This window comes from Lacerta agilis, chromosome 13, assembly GCF_009819535.1.
Source record: "Lacerta agilis isolate rLacAgi1 chromosome 13, rLacAgi1.pri, whole genome shotgun sequence".
Lineage (NCBI taxonomy): Eukaryota > Metazoa > Chordata > Lepidosauria > Squamata > Lacertidae > Lacerta > Lacerta agilis.
The window spans coordinates 36194645-36215861 of NC_046324.1; the positions used below are offsets into that span (position 1 = coordinate 36194645).

The following is a 21217-nucleotide window of genomic DNA, read 5'->3' on the forward strand; positions in this document are numbered from 1 at the left end:
TGAGGAGGGAAATTCACCAGTTTAAAAGTAATAAGCCATTAATTACCTGAGTGAAGCCCCTTTGCAGGCAGTCTGGAACTTGCACTTCATTGCCAATAGCACAAACTTAAAGGACAAGCTAGGAACAACTTATGTGTTCTTGACACGATAGTACTGGTAACCTGTTGTGTGCTTTGTTCTTTTCCAGGAAAAAGTGAAAGTGCTCCACTTGCTTTTATGTCATTCTGCAAAGACTATCTTAATAGCTATGGGTGAATATAGCCGCTTTATAGACTGGGATAAAATGGATTCTACAATCCAGGACCAGGATGCAAAAGAACTGACCAGTACAGAATTTCAGGACCTGAAGCAACTGGCTCGCCAGGGATATTGGGCCAAAAACCACTCTTTAAGAGCCAAAGTGTACCACAAACTGATTAATGATATCCCTTGCCGCACAGTGACTCCAGATGCCCATGTCTACCGGGACATTGTGGTGAAAATTGCTGGCAAACGTAACAGCTGCAGTGTTGCACTTCCAGAATTTGTGGACGACAGCCTTGTTCCCACTTACTGCCTGAATGCAGAAGGCATTGTGGCAGTCAGGAAGATAATTTCATGCATTGCAAGCCAGTTCCCGGACATATCATTCTGCCCAGCTCTTCCTTCAGTGGTAGCACTTCTCCTCCATTACAGTAGGGATGAAGCAGAGTGCTTTGAGAAGGTCTGCCGCATCCTTGCCTGCAACGATTCCTCCAAGCACTTCATTGATCAGACATTCTTGGCTTTTGAGTCATCTTGCATGACTTTTGGCGATCTGGTTAACAAATACTGTCAGGCGGCCCACAAGCTGATGGTAGCAGTTTCCAAGGATGTGCTAGAAGTATATTCAGACTGGCAACGGTGGCTTTTTGGAGAACTGCCTCTGATTTATGTTGCACGGGTCTTTGACGTATTCTTGGTAGAGGGCTACAAGGTTTTGTACCGTGTTGCACTAGCTCTTCTCAAATTCTTTCATAAAGTCCGGGTTGGGCAGACTATGGAGTCAGACAACGTTCAGCAGGACATCCGAGCTTTTGTTAGGGATATTGCAAAGTCAGTGTCTCCTGAGAAACTGCTAGAGAAAGCTTTTGCGATTCGGCTGTTTTCGCGGAAGGAGATCCAGCTTTTGCAGATGGCCAATGAGAAGGCTCTTCAGCAGAAAGGCATAACCGTCAAACAGAAGAGGTAAAAGGGATTCATACATACTCCAGAGAGGCTTTCCCCCTTCTCTAGTAATGCTCTTGACTTACATGGCATGTGGATATTGTTGCAAAAGCAGAATAATGTGGGTGCTCAGTGGAAAATTATAGAGACTGTACCAACTTAACCGAATAATTACATGCGTATGTTTGCTTTTTCAGCTTCTGATTATTGGGCTTTTAAAGAACTTTTAATTTTTCACAAGGACCATAGTGGTGGAGCTCTTTCAAGGCTTAATTAAGAGCACCAGTCATGTTTTTTAAAACTCTAAATAATGTCTAAAAATAATCTAAGAGACTGTGACTTCCCATAGGAACCTGCCCCCTTCATTAAGATCTGAAGAGGGTCTTCTCTGCATTTGCAAAGCCTCAACTAATGGGAGAAGTAGGAGAGCCTTTTCTGTTGCCCCACCTAGTTTATAGAATCTAGATTATAGAATCAAGGTGTGATTATGTGCTTGTTTTGTGCTGCTCCCCCTGTGGCATTCCAACATTTTGATAAAAGGCATTCTTCTTTCAATATGTTTTTTACCTGCTCAGTTGTGAGTTACTTTTCTCCTCTTTAATTTTCTTTTTGTTGTTGATGAAATTGTGATGGCTTGCTTTTAAAATGTTGGAAGCTGCCTTGAGCATCTTAAAAATAATATAAAAGTGAGGTGCATTTTTTATACTGAATAGAAGCTCAGAAGACAAGTAAAGGCAAAGGTACCCAGAGCTGTTAGGTTTTGAGAGAGATGCTTAACTTCTGTTTCAGAATCAGACCTACAGAAGGTATGCTGGATGCAGCAAAACACAATTGTTTCTGATTTTCAATAAAAAAAGCCTTAGGAGATTGCAATTTTGAGTGCTGGAAGTTGCCTTATCATTCCTCTTCTGCCCCCTCTTTTACTTGCTGTTTGCTCAAAACTGCCTTCTGCTGCTTTCTTTCCCACATGGTTCCAGATGTTTACTTAGTAGCTGAGATGGATGATTTTGAACATAAAACAGCTAGAGAGAAAAGGGTAACACACCCTGTTCCCTTCTGCCAGTCTTAAATAGTCTCCTAAGGCTACTTTTCATTAAAAAATAAAATGATTTTATGACATGTGTTGGTGTGTAACACATGATTTTCCTTGGGACACAAAACAAGACTTCACAGAATCTAAGGTGCTGAGTAAAACAAGAAATAAAATTAATCCCACAGTAGTATAGCCTTCTGCCAACCTAGCAGTTCGAAAGCACGAAGTGCAAGTAGATAAATAGGTACCGCTCTGGCGGGAAGGTAAACGGCATTTCCGTTTGCTGCTCTGGTTTGCCAGAAGTGGCTTAGTCATGCTGGCCACATGACCCGGAAGCTGTACGCCAGCTCCCTCGGTCAGTTAAGCGAGATGAGCGCCGCAACCCCAGAGTCGTCCGCGACTGGACCTAATGGTAAGGGGTTCCTTTACCTTTAGTACAGCCTTGCTAGAGAGGTGGGTTAACTGGGCTCTGATGGGAATAAAGGACTTTGAGGGAAATGCCTTTTATAAGCTGAACCATAGTAATGACAACTTGGGCAAAAAACCCTTGGTGGTTGCTTCTGTAAGTTTGTCACACTACCCTTGGAACAGTGATTTTGATCCATCTATAGCAAGACCATGAGTAGATGCTTGTGAATTAGAAGCTGCATTTCCTCTCTACTGCTAGGGAAACTCAGTGGCTGCATAGAAAATGCAATGAAGTCTGTTTCAGCTGTACAGTAGTTTGAATCCAGGTGCATGCAAACCTGTCCACAGAAGTTAAGAAGCCCACGGAAATGTTTCTCAGTTCCTCTGTTGTAACGATGAATAATATTTGCCTCAAAAATTTGGCACTGCATCGTAAGTAGCAGAATAAGACTTGCTGCAAGTTTTCATTCCAAGAAAGCAAAAACACAAGGAACGGAATCTCTGCTGGTCTTTGTGGAACCCTGAAAAGTGGGAAAGGGGCAAAGGTCTTTTCCAGCACACAAAAAGGTCTGACTGGTGAGGAGAGTCTTGCTTGCCATAGGCTATTAACAAACATGCTTTTGGTGTTCATAAAATAAAACTCTTAACATCATTTACAAATGACATACAGATGTTGCTACTGTCTAAAACCTCTTTTGCAAAAGAATCCCTATCCAAGGTGACACAAATTATCAAGGTAAGCAGTGTACTTTATTGCACAAGCGGTGTGGATATTGGGTAGAGTGAAGAACAACCTGCTGTGAGATGTAACAATTGTAATATTTATAGAAACCGCTAGTCATTAAACAAGATAAATTAAGCAGGCACAGAACCTCTAGCTTACAACAGTGTTAGAAACTCAGATAGAGAAGGTAGACGCCAAATGGCACCTTAAACCTGGCTTGCAGTCACCACAGAGAGAGGCTATTCATCCCAGGGGGTTGGACTAGATGACCCTCAGGTCCCTTCTAACACTACAATTCTGTGATTCTACAATTCTGTGACCTCAACTACATTGCCTGACTGTAGATTGCTCTTACAGAAATTCACTTGTCCAATGTGCAAGAAAGAGAAACACACAGTGGAAATGGAACTGGTATTAACTATGAACTAAGGCAGAGGTTTTAAAACTGTGATCTGTGAGTTGCATTTGGGTGGCCTGTGGAAAGGCTGCATCACGGCCCTGTACTTACTTTCCTTGATGGAGGATTAAGATGCCCAGCAAAGGGGTTAATCATCCACACAGCAGTGCAGAAGCAAAAGGAGTGTGTCTTTTGCTGTGCACGAGTCAGCTGGCTTGATGGAGATGTCAGTTGCCACCCTGGCGCCTGGAAATCTCCATGTAGTTGCAATTGGACCTGCGCCAGTAGCAAAAGGTGCTGGGCACCCAGTTCATTTCGAACACTGGCTTACAATCTATAAAGACAAACTTAAGAAATGGGGGAAAGGGCTGCAGCTAAAAGTACTAAAATTGGGCAGAGTTAAGTGCACGAGGCATCTTTGATGAAAGATCCCTTTAAGATGTTCCGCTGGGGCTTATTCAGCTGACAAGTGTTTGTGAAAGCCTTAAAGTTTCTACATTCTTGTCGGAAGCATTGACATTTCAGAGATTTGGGTCAGTGTTCTAAATATTCCATTTATCGTTAGTGGAAATAGCACAAGACCAGTGGCTGACAGGCATGAGAACGTTGTGCTTTTGTATAAGCTGAAGAACAGCTGGTATTCTGTAATCACAGAAACTTGACTGGAGGAAATGTGTTCTGGTTGTTTGACCCAAAACGTAAAGCTTCAAAGGGCTTGGTTAACAGCCTCACAAATAATTTCTTAGCATTTCAAACATGCAAATGGTTTGGTTTTTGAAATTATGTAATCTGCACCTGTCCAATTTTCCAAGGGGAGGGGATTCCATTTTTATATGTTAACTCTGTATTTTTGTAATATCTTGTTTAAGTTGTCTGTTGTTGCTTCATTTTTTGTACACCACTTAGATATATTTTTAATACATTAATTGATATGTAAATTATCCAGATCAAATCAAGTCAAAGGGTAAGTACCACAGCACTAAAGACCCAATTTCTACATTGTGCGAAACAGGAAAACCTCAGCAACAGAGCACAGTCACGTATAAGGAGTGAGAGTAGAAGGGAAGGTTGAAGGGCAAGTGCAGAAGTCATAAGCAGTTAGGTGAAGAGACATTGTATAGAAAAATAAATGTGATAAGAGAATTGAGGAGGAGGAACTGAGTGATAACAATGGTTGGGTGTCCATCTGTTCTTTAATCTTGTTCATTTGACTTCAGATCTTAACTCCTGAGTTTTTCTCTAGGCTCTAATTTACTGAACTTTTCTTGATTTCTCTCTCTCTCTCTTTTGTCTCATTCTGTCATTTCCCTGTCTGCTGCACCCCTCCTCTTTGCAGCATTGCATCCCCAAAAAGGTAGGTTCCAAGATTTGAATACGCCACCCTGTGCTTTTCTCTTCTGCCTTGGCTTGACTTCCTAATGGCTGTTATCGCGGCTTATGCTTGGCTGGTTATGGCAGTACTTGCTGCAGTATCAGGTGGTGGTGGAGTGGGGGTGGCAATTCACAAATGTCTTTCCAAAGTTTTCAGCAGTCCTGCTGTCAAGTATGCTGTACAAGGTCTGCATTCTAGTCTAGCCTTATTTCTCTGCGCTGCCGTGAGGATTTCACTGGTGAAACATAAGCCTATTCTAACATAATACTGTAGGTGCTACTAGTCTTTCATTGTTAAAAGAACTTCTGAGCCATATAGCGATAGGAAGGATGTTAAACATGAAGTTTCTCTTTGTGTGAATAGATAAAGATTGTTAATAACCCTAGTAGTACAGCGCAATATATTTTTGTGCCTAGGGAGGTGTTCAGATGGTCTGGTATCTAAATTCCACGTAACTATAGGAAGGGTATATTGGCTGCAATTCTTCAGATAGCATTATAGGCATAAAGTATCTTACTCTTACTGACAGGGTTATATGTTGCCACTTATATGTCTGGGGGTGTTGTGAGGACTAAGGCTGGGTTGCTATATGGGAGTCATCCTCCCTGCCATTCAGATAAGCACATGGTGGGTGTAAAGTCCCTCCATATACTGCCTATATATTTACTTGTTCCTTGTATCTTGTTCCATCTCCTTGCTTCTGACCACCTATGCTGTGCTCTCATTGATTCATACATATGCTGGTCTGTCTGTCTCTCACATATGTGTGTGTGTGTGCGCGCACACAAACACACACACACACACACACATATACCAGCACTCCTTTTGTCTGCTTGCTGCTTTTATCATTTCATGACTGTGTCCTTCTTTATTTGCCTTCTTTTCCTTTTTCCAGAGAGCCTTTCGAAATAAATGATGGAAAAGTTCCTAGGGCCATATTGCTCTGGGACTTGTCAAGCTTCCTTCACAGCCAGATCTCCTGCCATTATGTTCCTAAGCTTGCTCTCAGTGAGCCCTGACCCATGAATCTCCCTAATTTTTTCTTCCTTCAATCTTCCAGTCAGATGGCTGCACATCCCGATTCCCTACCTGATCCCTCCTGTTACCTCTAGGGTCTTCTTTGTTGCTCTGACTTCACCTTAGTACTGCACTGGATAGCAGCATGTTTGTTAATCACTCTGCCACAGGTACACAGTCCATGTGCTTTGGTAACAAGGCATGAGATTCATGTTAGCTTGAGCTGCCTAAGCCTTGATGGTTTTAAGGCTTAGAGATTAGTGATAAATTGTAGCATGCACACTGAACAGTGCAGCCTTCACAAGTTGTAGATCATGCTGGGAAGGAGACTAATCAACAACCTGATAATCCTCTGCTGATATCATGCTGGCCATTCTGATGCAAGCTCCTATCTGCAGTGCTTCAGAAGTACATATAACTGGCTCTGTGGCTTATCTGTGCTGAAGGGAACACATCCTGTCCTTAGCATATACAGTCAACTATGCATTTTGATTAAGTTCTGGTTTAAGGACAAAACATGAGTTGCTTCAGAAAGGGAGCCCCACCATTTCTGAAACTGTCACTACACTTCAGTTAAATTTTGAAACTACCACAAATGAGCATCCCATTTCCCTCACTTAATTAGAGATGTGCAGGCAATTTGACTAAACATTAGGATGAACTTTCTGGTGGCAGGAGATGTTCAATAATGGAACTGGCTACCTAGGAGGGTGATGGAGTTGATGGGAGATTTTTAAAAAGAGGTTAGGTGGTCATCTGCCAGGGATTCGTTAGCTGAAATTCCTGCATTGGAGGGGATTGGACTAGATGACTGGGTCCCATCCAACTCCACAATTCTATCATTCTATTAGCCACTAGTTTTCTGCAAGGTTTACAGTATGCAGATGTGTCCATAATAAAATGAACGGGTGCCCCCCCTTTTTTAAGGATGCCTTTGCACTATAAGTCACCTGCATTTTAACCCTTCTTCCTAGCATGTATAATAACTCCAAAGTTTGGTTTGCTTCTTGCATATCACTGGCATAAGCTGTGAAACGTGCATTTAACTCTAGCTTGGCTGTCAGAAAGATTTGGCTATATTTCCTTGTGTGTTATCATCCTGTTTTATGTATTGACTTCCAGTGCTTTGGAGCAACTGAGCCTTCTGTGGATTCTTTAACTCCATGGATATAGCCACATTCAATTCTGTTTTCGTACTTGGGCAACAGTTGGAAGAGAATTTCCATGAGTGGCACGTAGCTCTGAATATATTTATGGTTGTACAGTTTCCTCTAATGGTACCACCTGGGTCCCCTGCTGGTTTTGAACTGCAGCAGTCATGGCTGGGGAAGGGTGTTTACATCAGAACCTTCCAAGTGATTTTCAATGGCTATAGCTTTGATTGGTGAATTGGGCTAGCTTGTAAATATGTCTACCAAATCAGTGGGAAAACTATGAAAGGGTAAAGCCAATCAGTTGCAAGGAAACAACTTATGGTATAGTAGGTTTTAAAATTTCCCAGAATTCCCACCATTTGAAAATCTGCATTCTTCCTTGGGGACACAAAAAAATGTACCACTATCGATTATTCACATGAAAATCAAATACAGAAAGTAACTTCCTGATATCCATGTAAAAATTCTGATTTGTATTAAATAACATTATTTTGACCAAACTACTTAGGGCTGCTGAGATCTGCGCCTTGTACAGAGCTAAACACCACAGCATTAATATGGATATCAAGCCCTCCTAATTTCAAGCTGTGGGCAACTGAAAACCCCTTAGTTGTTTTGCCCTTTTATTGTTTTTCGTGTGGTGCGGTCTTGCCCTCTTTCTGCTCGTAGAGTTACTAGCCCTTCTGCTAGTTTCTATGTTAGTTATTTACAGTGCATCTACAAATGGAAAAGGAAAGAAATGTTTTAATTTGCAATGCTTCTTTGCCTTCTGAATATCAGGAAGGGACTCTTTCTTGCCATAGGCAACAAGTTGCCTGAATTGGGCAGTAGTAGCTTTGGACAAATGCCCTTGACTCCAACCTTAACACCACTTTTCTGTTATTCCATAGGCAGAATGTCCACTTGGCAGTTCATGCTGACAACTTCAAGTCTGAAATAGTTGATGTAAAAAAGATGAGAGACATCTGGTCGTGGATTCCTGAGCGCTTTGCACTTTGCCAGCCACTGCTGCTGTTCACCACCTCAGAACATGGCTGCAGCTTAAGCAGGTAAAATGTAGTCAGCACTATTTTAAAAGGAATCTTTGGTACTGTACGCCACAAGATGATGTAGACAATCATAGGCCAATTCTCTTGGCAAGGGTGCTTTGCTTATGATGTATGTTGCTAGAGTTGTCTTGCCTTGCCTCCACACAGAGTTTGTAGGCTGGCTTTACATTGAATGTATGTTGGTGTGCTATCAACCCATATAGACCTTTTTTCTAAGTCAAATCATGGCTTAATGTGAAAGCATGTGGTACCAGAAAGGCGATTGCAGCTGCTTTCCGCATCCCTGGCCGCCCTGATGCTGTTGTGAACTAAACCATGGTTTGTCTTAGCATGTCATCTGAACATGGACTTGTGGTTTGTCTCACTCCAGACAAACTACAATCTGTAACCAAGGTTCATTCTTGGTTTACAGTTGAAGGAGATGGACCACAAACCCAGGTTTGGATGGTGTGCTAAGTCAAACCATGGCTTGGCTCATAGTAATGCAGCAACAGCAGGACCAGAAATCAAGCAGCCACAACCTTCTTTCTGAGAACGTGCACATTTGTGATGTACTGTGGTTTTGCTTAGCATTATGAACAAACTGAGCCATAAACTTTACTGTGCTATAGAACTTGGTTTTTGCTCGCTCTTCCTTAGCTGAGAGGCCTAACTGTATGCTAAAGCAAGGAATGTTGTAGCATTAAAAAACCTAAGACATTTATTATGGTATAAGGTTTTGTGAACTAGAGTCTGGTCTTTTAGCACATCACCTAAACAGTTTTTTTGTTGATTAAAGAGGCAGGCGCGGGTGGCGCTGTGGGTTAAACCACAGAGCCTAGGGCTTGCTGATCAGAAGGTCGGTGGTTTGAATCCCCACAACGGGGTGAGCTCCCGTTGCTTGGTCCCAGCTCCTGCCCACCTAGCAGTTCGAAAGCACGTCAAAAGTGCAAGTAGATAAATAGGCACCGCTCCGGCAGTACCTTGAACTGCTCTGGTTCGCCAGAAGCGGCTTTCTCATGCTGGCCACATGACCCAGAAGCTGTACGCCGGCTCCCTCGGCCGGTAACACGAGATGAGCGCCACAACCCCAGAGTCGGACATGACTGGACCTAATGGTCAGGGGTCCCTTTACCTTTACCTAAAGAGGCAGAAAGTGAACTGGGACTTGATTGGCAGTGTGGTGTGGATGCAAAAAGTGTGTGGAGAGTGTGTACAGTTACAAAGACCAGCAGTGAGATGTTTCACTAAAGGAGCGTCTTTTTACATGTGTCTTTATCAGGTTCTATTCGCATTGCGAGGGACATGAACCAACTCTCCTTCTGATTAAGACAACGGCCCAAGAGGTAAGTTAGCAGGACAAGTAGCAGCTTTATAAAAGACACTTTATAAATTTCATAGGATTCACTAAACTGCTGTCCATCAATTATCGTAGTTGCCATAGACAAAAAATAAAATAACTCCTTAGAACTCTCCCTGGTGTTCCACTAACTCATTTGTGCCTTGCTTGCTTAATAAAGCACAATTCAGCTGCTTTCTTGGGAAATTTGAAGTTCAGCCTGTTTTCCAGATTGACGTGTTATGCCACAGACTCCCTACCCCTACCACCACAGAGGGGTGACTTCATCACAGTGCAGACACTGCAGTATCTGTCTCCTGCACATCTGCAGAGCTATTCAAAAAGACCCATATACATTCTATCTCTTTCTCTCTCCAGGCCCCTGTTGACACTGATAGGAGCAGTCATAAAATGTGGTCTTGGTTGACCGCCATAGACTAACTAAAGATATAACTTACTACTCTCACACCAGGGCCACTTCAGAGGCAAACCTTGGTTTGCTAAATTCAATTGTGAGTTGCTGCTGTTGACAAATTTACATGTTTGATTTGCATTTCACACCTAAGGTGTGTGCTAGGTGTGCACCTACAAATGTTATAAGAAGTGCCCCTTTATCTACCAGCTTTGAGACCTTTCAGCATTACATCTTCAAGTGTTCGAACTTCTTTGTTGTTTCTCTAAAATGGTGGCTATTACCATCCTAGGTCTGTGGGGCTTATTTATCAACCGACTGGAATGAACGCAAACGAGGAGGAAACAAGCTGAGCTTCTTTGGAACCGGGGAATGTTTTGTGTTCAGGGTAAGAAGCAATCATGTTTACTCCTACCACAACCACCCCTTGCCTTTGGGAAACAACCTACTGATCAGTTTATAAGACTAAACCTTGCTGCTGTAGCAGCAGCAGCAGTTTAACCCACATCAGAGCAAACTTTTTTCCAAGTTCATCAAAAGTCTTCCTTAGGCTGAATGTTATGATATTCTACTGCAATAAGAGTCTTGATTATTGTTGGGTGTCACACTTTCTCTGCCATGGTGTATGATGCAGTGTTGCCAAACTAGGAAGTGTAGAAATTTTGAATTGTTGTTACTGTTAATTGAATTTATATACCGCCCTATACCCGGAGGTCTCAGGGCGGTTCACAAAAAAAGATCACAATATATAAAATGAAAATAAAAACAATAACCCAATAACACCCCTCCAAAAAAGATTCCAAGCAATCGTCAAAGTGGAAAACACATCTTCATCCAGAAGAGCACTGATTATACAGATAAGTAGGTCACGCTGCAGCTGCCGGTTGCATGTAAAACTTGGGGCAAGGGACCAAGGCACACAGTGTAGTATCAATGCACATGGATTGTTGATGAGCTACCAAAATAAATGTGTCACTCTGAAGTTGGTAGGCAACTGAATTCAGTCTGCGTTTAAAGGTGAACCTACCAAATTTGCACTTTCTGAAACAACAACAACAACAACAACAATAATAATAATAATAATAATAATAATAATAAATTTGTATTTGTATCCCACCCTCCCCGGCCAAAGCCAGGCTCAGAGTAGCTAACTGGTAAAAATAGCACAGTGTACATAAAATCGCACAATTAATTAAAATACATTCTAGAATCAAAGAAGCAAACCAAAACACAGCCAAGCTTCAGAATTGACATTTCTCTGAATTCTGCCATGCAGTTCTTCAGCCAAGTAATGTATACAAGAACGTATATGCTAGTGTGCATATAAATATGTAACAGTGAAAATAACATAGAAGAATGCATTATATTATGGGATATTGCATAGAAAAATGTGTATATTAGGAGAAATTCACACTAAAATGCTGATAAATTTTCACAAGGCCTTTTTTAAAAAATAGCGAAGTGTTGTGGAAATGGGGTGAACAGAACTTAAGAGTGGGGAGAAACAAGAAACCAAAAGTGATATATTCCCCCATCCGTAGTTGTAAGTACCTTTTCAAGATTCAATTAACACGAGTCTTTACCATTAAAGTAGCAATCAAGAGGGTCACCAACCAAATGATTTTGCAAGATTCCTGATGCAATGTCAGGGAGAGGTTGTGTAATATCACCTATAATAAAGTGCAAGTGTCTCTGCGTCCAGTCCCTGTGTCTGTGGGATTGCGCTACTATGCATGTGCCCCACGGAGCGCAGAGACTTCGGGTGGCCAGGCGAAACTGTTGAAGCGGGCACGTGGCGGGTGCGCGCTCGCGTGGACTTACTTCTAAGCGGCAGCGGCCGTTACAAGTGGCGGCGGGCGAGCGATGTCAAGCAAGAGCTGCTCGGTTGTTAGGAAAAAAACGAGATAAGCGAGAGCCGCTCAGTCAGCTCTGCGCATGTCCCCGACGTTGCTAGGGCAACAGTTTGACCACATATGTTCTAGCGCCCGTTAATTTAACAGGGTTAATGTACTAGTAACTGTCATAATGTCCTAACGCCTTTCTCATGCAAGTCCTGCCTAGAAAGGTGGGCCAAAAGTACTCTATATATTGGCTGCTAAGCAATCTGAAAGCCCCCCCCCCCGTGCTCTACAAATATCAAACTTGATTAATGCCTAGCAAGGAGACCAGTGAGAGCTGCTCTGAGCTTTTCTGAAGGAGCAGCAGGTTATAAATATAACTTCACTTTTTAGTGTCTTCCACTTCTGCTACCTACAACATTCATAGTGCAAATTTATTCTGAAAATCTTTCTTGGGATGCAAGTCAAGTTCTGGCCATTTGGGGGAGGGGAGACCCCAAGCGCAGTCCATTTTCTCTGAAGAATTCCTTCATAACTCCATCTCTCTCATCTCTCTAGCTGGTGCCTGAAGTGGAACGCTATGAGTGGGTAATAATCAAGCACCCAGAGCTAGCCATGACAGGACCTGAACAAGGGAACAATTCCTCCCATATTTCTGACCCTCCATCCACAACCAGCCTCCCCTCGGACCCCTCAGACCGCCTTTCCCCCTTCCTTTCTGCCCGGCACTTCAACCTGCCTTCCAAAGCTGCATCCATGTTTATGGCTGGTGGAATTGAATGCATCATTATAGGTAAGCCTGTGCTCTTCTGTTGCTGCCTCTTGCAACAGCACTTTGTAGTTCTATGTAGGGGCACATAGGAGTTTGCACTTTTTAAGACTTTTATTCCTAAATCATCTTTGAATCTGGGTTAAAATGAAAGATGGAGTAGGAGAATGGTTTTCATCTGATATCGAACTGCAGTTATGCCTGCAATGTTGACAGGGGTTTTTTTTGGGGGGGGGGGGAACTATAATAATTTATTATTTACACCCCGCCCATCTGTCTGGTTTTCCCCAGCCACTCTGGGCGGCTCCAAACAGAATGATGATGATGTGGTAAAACATCAAACATTAAAAACTTCCCTAAACAGGGCTGCCTTCAGATGTCTTCTAAAAGTTAGATAGTTGTTTATTTCCTTGACATCTGATGGGAGGGCGTTCCACAGCTCAGGCACCACTACCGAGAAAGCCTTCTGCCTGGTTCCCTGTAACCTCACTTCTCGCAGGGAGAGAACCGCCAGAAGGCCCTCGGAACTGGACCTCAGTGTCTGGGCTGAACGATGGGGGTGAAGATGCTCCTACAGGTATACTGGGCCAAGGCCAATTAGGGCTTTAAAGGTCAGCACCAACACTTTGAATTGTGCTCGGAAACGTACTGGGAGCCAATGTAGGTCTTTCAGGACCGGTGTTATATGGTCTTGGCAAATAGATCCAGCGTGCAATATTTTATCTATTCTGCATTAGACTCTTGACCATAAGCTCTACTGAAAGCTAAAATATCCATAATTGATTGCTCTGCATATGCTAGCCTTCACCAACATGGTGCCCTCCAGATGTTGTTGCCCAAAACATCTGGAGGGTGGCAGCTTGGCAAAGACTGGTATACACGGATTCTGAGAGATCCATGAACTCTTAACTATAGAGCAATTTGATGGGGGTGATAATGTCTTCTCATAATATATATTCACATGTTGGGGCAGCTGAAAGCTGTTATTCTGTGTCTCCAGAAGTAGTGGAACTGAACATGGGATTGGAGCCACTGCAAAGCATCTTGATGCAAGGACAGTGTAACTGTGGTCTTTTCCCCCACAGGCGGAGGCGACGGTCAAGCTCTCTACATTGACGCGGACCTGAACCATGGAAGAACTGGCCACTGCAACACTTTCAACAACCAACCATTGTGCTCTGAAAGTTTCCAGATAGCTATCATAGAGGTTTGGGGTTTCAAGGACACTATGAGCAACTGAGGAGATAGAGCCTACTTTCAAAAACAGATAGCTAGTGGAGCATCTTATGATTCTGACCACAACTCCAGTTGCAAGAGTCGAGGTTATTTCTGAATCCACAAAATCAGTAGGCTCCTTTTTTTGTGATTTAGAAAGCTAATTTGCAGGACTCACTTAGATGCAGGGGCCTCATTGTTCAGCCATTGTATTCTTCATATGCTATTTGTATTTGGCTAAGTGATTTATCCTTGACTTCCTGTTCTTACCTCTGGAAACCTTTATGCATATCCTGATATTTTTGGTAGCAAGAAGGTGGCCTCACTTCAGTATCCAAGTTGACTTTTATCCGTGTCAGAGCCTTCATGAGGCCAGATAACATTTCTGATGTCAGCAAGTGCTTGTTGGTGGCTGGATTTATCCAGCAGTGTAATTTTTCTTCTTTTGCAGAAGCTTCCAATCCCTGCTAACGTTAGCTTGGATACAGAGTGACTCCCATGCAATCCAAACTGATTATGTTGCCGATTTTTCTCTCCTCCCAACTGCAGTCTTGATTACTGTGTGCCACGCCAACTTAGAGACTTCCCCAGGTCCTCATGTGCAGAACACACTGCAAATGGATTGTTTGATCCAAGCCATTATTTTCTATAACCTATTAGATTAGAGAAATCTGTTAAAAGCACCATTTTGTGTGTGTGCGCGTGCACGCACACACACACTCATTTACACACCTTAAAGCTGGCTGTTGCCCTAATAGCCAGTCTTCGTTTGACATTCCGCTGTGTGTGAAGTGAGGCTGACTGAGTAATTTGGGAGTACCAGTACTTTTCTCCCTTTGGTCTTCAGTGCCACTGCTCTGTTGAAGGCATTTTGTCTGACATGCTGCCATCTTGCTTTTCTGTTTACATTCCTGATACTGCATATCAGTGATACCATGATTTTTAAAGGGGTACATTCAGGCAGCTAACTGCCCTTATGGGATATACAACACACTAAACTACTTCCTCCTGAGTCATTGCTATTTGTGTTGAAAAGAAGCTGGGAGGAACTTGAAGCAGTATTAGCTAATTGACCTCAAACTTTGGCACAGTCTTTTAAAGTGAAGCTATTGCAACAAGCTTGAGAAATGGCCAATTGTTGTTGTTTTTTTTACTATTAATGGACTGTTTCTTCTGGGGACTCAAGGGGGTGCTGCATCCTCATTAACCTGACAGATACCTGGTCACTGGAAACTTTCTTGCATGCAGCCTTTGGCTGTGTGGTTAGTAGTGACATCTCTTCAGTTCAGGTTGCCAAGTGGTAAGCAAAGTCTGCCCCTAGACTAACACAGAAGCGTTAAGCACATCTTGTTGGTTTTCCACTTCCTTTTTTTGTCTCTGAATGGGCTGTGAGATCTGCTCACTCCTAGCTTAGCAAATGAAGGAGGGAGCTTTGCCATATCTGATATCCGCACAACTGCAGTAAAGTGACCAGCTTAGAAGATTTTCCTTCAGAGCTGGTTATTGACTGGAGTGTTTTCATTTGATTATGCCCTGTCTTGGAAACGACACATCCTTTGGCCAAAAATGGGGAAAGAGACAGCTTGTTACAGAACTTGCTCAGTTGAGGCGGTGCAAAACTCAGCATGCTTTAGCCTTTGGGGAGGTTACATGTGCTTGAAGCTAGGAGGTACTTAAGAAAATAGCTCAAGAACATATCATATAACCTGGCTTGTTTTAAGCTTGTTTTGGCCCTTTCTCTTACAATTTCTAGTAATGTGGACAAAATTCTACCTGCCTAATTTGATGAACGTTGTTTGGTAGTGGAGTACCGGTAATACAGACACAAAAAGAAGCCATTGCATGGTGTCCCCCAGTCGAAGCTGTTTGCTTGTGATGTCTGGGGAGCTTTAACTGCAATGGGACTGCCCTCCTCTGAATGAAAACTAGTGACATTTCTGGCCGTCTTTCCATAGCCCAGCCCAGTCCACTCCCTGTCACTTCTCTGTTGGAGTAGAATGCAGCACATGTGAACAACACCAAAACATCCAACTGTTTAGAATGTGGAAGTCTCAGCAAACCAAGTTGAGAATGTTTCCATATCTATCCAGACATTTCTCAGTGGATGTTGACATTGTGAAAAATAAATAGGTGTTAACAGTCATCTATGAAACAGAGCTGTGAAAGTGGGGTTTGGGGTAATACTTGCAGTCTTGAGAAGGGTGCAACTCAGGTTTGGCAAAAATAAAAAATACATCTCCCTATTATGTTTCCCAACCTGTTTTAAGTGGGGGGTTTTAGCATAAGCAGTTTTGGATTATATGTCTTGAAGTCGATACCTTATTTGTGATTTCATTAAGCATGCTGATAGTAAGTTTTATCAGGTTTGTGTCTTCAATTTTTGAGATCTTGATGATGACTGAAAAGGAGCCATTCTAAAAGTGGTTTCCTGGGAGATAAGTCCCTTCCTTATAATAATAGGTCGGACAGCAACACTTGCTGGGTTGAGGAAGGGAGAGAAGTCTTGGTGGTAGCAAGAAGTGACATGAATGTAACTAGAAATAGCTTCCAACCTAATTCTTTGGGGTGCAGGCAAATTTCTACCCACCTACAGTAGACTGCTGCAGTGCTAGAATTTTCTTGTGAATGTTTCAGTAATTAACCATGTACTTGTTGACAACCAAGACTCCTTATTTCTCACTGAGATTACATTTAGCTTTTATTGCATATGAAGCAGGAACAGGAGAGAGAGTCAATATTACCCTTAAAGAGTTAAAAACACCTCATACTAGAAATACTTTCAGCTTTAGCAAACCATAAAAACTGCTTCAGTCATTAAATCAGTTGTTAATCCCAGAATTGATGTTAAGCACAGAGGTGTTTACTACTTCATGTCTCTTGAAATAAGTGTTCTAGTTTTCCTCCAAAATCTGAATATGTATATTTTTGCTTTGCCATCGTAATGTGTTAATATCACAAGCAAGCAAGGCCTTTGTCCTCATCTACACACAGTTTGGGCAGAGGAACTCTGGTATTGCAGATACATATCTAGAAGATGAACCAACGGCCAGATCTCAGCTGCTGTCTCCTCTCTCTCTCTCCCTCCAGGTTGCTGTGTGTCCCTTTGTGTGTTTTGAGATGAGCATTTTACCTGGTTGTAACGATACATGTGAATGTGCCTATTGCTCCTGACAGTGTGGTGATGTTTATTTCCCTGGAGGCAATTGTAGCTTTTGTGCAATGTGACTTTCTTCCCTTAACATATAGCTTCCCTTCCACAATTGATGTCATTGATGGCAGTTGTCTGTTTTGTGTGTGTGTGTGTGTGTGTGCGTGTGTGCGTGTATCTGTGGCCACACAGAAATCAAATTGACTTTTAACAGAAAAATAAACTCTGGATATGACTTGACTCTTCAATGCAGCCACATGGCTATTGGTGCTTCCTATCTTAACTTTTCTGTAAGTACTGGTAGTTGGTCCTGCAGCCAGCAGCTTGTTTAGCTGGCCATGTACTGGGATACTGAGATCTTGGGTGTGACCACCTGCCACCAAAAACACCAGCACCCTACTTAGGTAAAGGTAAAGGGACCCCTGACCGTTGGGTCCAATCGCGGACAACTCGGGTTGTGGCGCTCATCTCGCTTTACTGGCTGAGGGAGCTGGTGTACAGCTTCCAGGCCAGCATAACTAAGCCGCTTCTGGCTAACCAGAGCAGTGCATGGAAACGCCATTTACGTTCCCGCCAGAGTGGTACCTATTTATCTACTTGCACTTTGACATGCTTTCAAACTGCTAGGTTGGCAGGAGCAGGGACCGAGCAACGGGAGCTCACCCCATCATGGGGATTTAGACCACTGACCTTCTGATTGGCAAGCCCTAGGCTCTGTGGCTTAGACCACAGCGCCACCCGCATCCCTACTTAGGTAGCATGATCATAATGCCCCCTCCATTATTGCTGTTCTCCTAAGCACCAAAGCAGTCCCTCTCTTTAACAAGCAGGGGGACCAGCTTCTTGGATGCATCTTCCAAGGTAATTGGCATCATCCGCAGAAATCAACCAGGAAAGTTTTTGGCAGGGGCTCAGATAGTACAGTGGTACCTCAAGTTAAGAACTTAATTCGTTCTGGAGCTCTGCTCTTAACCTGAAACTGTTCTTAACCTGAAGTGCCACTTTAGCTAATGGGGCCTCCCGCTGCCACACAATTTCTGTTCTCATCCTGAAGCAAAGTTCTTAACCCAAGGTACTATTTCTGGGTTAGCAGAGTCTGTAACCTGAAGCGTCTGTAACCCGAGGTACCACTGTACTTCAGTTTTATTGCACAGGACCCCTGAAAACTTGAATGTGCTGCATGCTGTTGAGTCCAAGAAACAAAACCTCTTGGACCATCACAATTCTGCGTAAACTGGATATAAACCTGGACAGCATGAGAAAGCTAATTACCACCTGATTTGAATATAATAAGCTATGTAAACACGAGGCAGTTCATCCCTTTGGACAAGTGGGATCTTCTGGCAGTTGCTCATATTGTATTAACTAATATGCAGCATGTAGGCCATTAGAGCTTGGCCTGTTTGTGGTCTCCTGGACCACAAGGTGTAGAAATAAATTGCCAAGATGGTCACAAAGGCTGTGTACACCACCATGCATTTGAAGCATATGGCTTCCTGCAAAGAGTCCTGAAGACTGGGATTCCCCAGGATTTATTTATTTATTTATTTATTTGGGGGGGGGGGTCATAATCATAATTTATTATTTATACTCCGCCCATCTGGCTGGGTTTCCACAGCCACTCTGGGCAGCTTCCAACAAAATATTAAAATACAATGGTCTGTTAAACATTAAAAGCTTCTCTAAACAGGGCTGCCTTCAGACGTCTTCTAAAAGTCTGGTAATTGTTCTTCTCTTTGACGTCTGGTGGGAGGGCGTTCCACAGGGCGGGTGCCACTACCAAGAAGGACCTCTACCTGGTTCCCTGTAACTTGGCTTCTGGCAGTGACGCAACCGCCAGAAGGCCCTCGGCGCTGAACCTTAATATCCGGGTAGAACAGTGGGGGTGGAGACAGTCCCTCAGGTATACTGGACCGAGGCCGTTTAGGGCAGGGGTAGGCAACCTAAGGCCCATGGGCCAGATGCGGCCCAGCCGCCTTCTCAATCCGGCCCATGGACAGTCCGGGAATCAGCATGTTTTTACATTGGTAGAATGTGTCCTTTTATTTAAAATGCATCTCTGGGTTATTTGTGGGGCATAGGAATTTGTTCATTATTTTTTTTTCCAAAATATAGTCCAGCCTACCACATGGTCTGAGGGACGGTGGACCGGCCCATGGCTGAAAACGGTTGCTGACCCCTGGTTTAGGGCTTTAAAGGTCAGCACCAACACTTTGAATTGTGCTCGGAAATGTACTGGGAGCCAATGTAGATCTTTTGAGACTGGTGTTATGTGGTTTTGGCAGCCGCTCCCAGTCACCAGTCTAGCTGCCACATTCTGGATTAGTTGTAGTTTCCGGGTCACCTTCAAAGGTAGCCCCACATAGCAGTAATCCAAGTGAGAGATAATTAGAGCATGCACCACTCTGGCGAGACAGTATGCAGGCAGATAGGGTCTCAGCCTGCGTACCAGATGGAGCTGGTAAACAGCTGCCCTGGACACAGAATTGACCTGTGCCTCCATGGACAGCTGTGAGTCCAAAATGACTCCCAGGCTGCGCACCTGGTCCTTCAGGGGCATAGTTACCCCATTCAGGACCAGGGAGTCCTCCACACCTGCCCACCTCCTGTCCCCCCTAAACAGTACTTCTGTCTTGTCGGGATTCAACCTCAATCTGTTAGCTGCCATCCATCCTCCAACCACCTCCAGACACTCACACAGGACCTTCACCGCCTTCACTGGTTCTGATTTGAAAGAGAGGTAGAGCTGGGTATCATCCACATACTGATGAACACCCAGCCCAAACCCCCTGATGATCTCTCCCAGCGGCTGCATGTGGATGTTGAAAAGCATGGGGGAGAGGACAGAACCCTGAGGCACCCCACAAGTGAGAGCCTAGGGGTCTGAACACTCATCCCCCACCACCACTTTGTGAACACGGCCCAGGAGGAAGGAGCGGAACCACTGTATAACAGTGCCCCCAGCTCCTCTAGACAGTCCAGAAGGATGTTATGGTCGATGGTAGTATCGAAGGCCGCTGAGAGATCCAGCAGAACTAGGAAACAGCTCTCACCTTTGTCCCTAGCCCGCCGGAGATCATCGACCAGTGCGACCAAGGCATCATGTGTTTTAAATGTATGGTGTGTCCACCGCCTAAGGCAAAGTTAGACTTTGATGTAGCTATAGCCACTCTTGCTTTTGGCACCACCCACCACAGGCATTTGGCCCTGCAAGGCTGCCTGTGGAGGAATGCGACCCTCAGGCTGAATTCCCCCATCCTTGCTATACAGTGGTACCTCGGGTTACATACGCTTCAGGTTACATACTCCGCTAACCTAGAAATAACGCTTCAGGTTAAGAACTTTGCTTCAGGATAAGAACAGAAGTCATGCTCTGGCGGCACGGTAGCAGCGGGAGGCTCCATTAGCTAAAGTGGTGCTTCAGGTTAAGAACAGTTTCAGGTTAAGAACGGACCTCCGGAATGAATTAAGTATGTAACCAGAGGTACCACTGTACTGTATAAGCATTGTACATTACTATATAATAGAGCAGTACTTCATTCTGGCCTCTAGAGGTCCCTGTTCAGCTGATTTCAAAAGCAGTAGCAACCACTATAGACCTATTTGCAGAAGGCCTTACTGTGGATTCAAAGCTGCTCTTTGCACGGGGAGGAAATGAAGCAGGAGACGGGAGTCTCTTTCATGAGCTGCACCACCACAGCGGTAGCGCCTAACCTGACCTGGTGCTATGCACTGGTACATAGTAAGTAGTAAGTAACCTGACCTGGTGCTATGCACTGGTACATAGTAAGTAACACAGGTCTAGATTTTACTATCACTGCCTTGCAGTGCATACAGACAGGCATGGGCATTTTGCTCATTGCCGTTTCGTCCATTAAATCTCTCGTCAGCTGGGAGCTGTGGCACATTCTTGGCTTGACAGCATAAGTCTGGCAGGGCCCTACAGCCGTCTTAACCCTCCGGGGCATGTATCAAGTGTACCTGGTTGCCCTTGCCCCCACCCTACACTGGCCTGCAAACATCTTCAGAGAAGCAGTTTTCATCAGGAGCACAAGTGGTTTCCACAGGCATTTTCTAAAACACTTTAAATCAGCGGTCCCCAAACTAAGGCCCGGGGGCCAGATGCAGTCCAGTCGCCTTCTAAATGCGGCCTGCGGACAGTCCGGGAATCAGCGTGT

The 21217-nt window shown here is 43.9% G+C and overlaps 1 protein-coding gene across 1 annotated transcript; it reads left to right on the plus strand.

Moving 5' to 3' along the window:
- The first annotated feature begins 209 nt into the window (after nt 1–209).
- On the plus strand, nt 210–15707 carry TBC1D24 (TBC1 domain family member 24). The gene is made up of 7 exons (XM_033167032.1): nt 210–1206; nt 5084–5101; nt 8181–8339; nt 9601–9664; nt 10362–10457; nt 12466–12700; nt 13762–15707. The coding sequence occupies exons 1-7, from the start codon at nt 248–250 to the stop codon at nt 13914–13916; spliced, it is 1686 nt and encodes a 561-aa protein (XP_033022923.1). The 5' UTR covers nt 210–247; the 3' UTR covers nt 13917–15707.
- Nucleotides 15708–21217: the final 5510 nt, after the last annotated feature.

Excerpts from the sequence above, each read along its gene's own strand:
- TBC1D24 (XM_033167032.1), top strand. The coding sequence starts at position 248 with ATGGGTGAATATAGCCGCTTTATAGACTGGGATAAAATGGATTCTACA. Across the intron at positions 9,665-10,361 it reads TTAAGACAACGGCCCAAGAG|GTCTGTGGGGCTTATTTATC; the intron begins GTAAGTTAGCAG and ends TTACCATCCTAG. Across the intron at positions 12,701-13,761 it reads AATTGAATGCATCATTATAG|GCGGAGGCGACGGTCAAGCT; the intron begins GTAAGCCTGTGC and ends TTTCCCCCACAG.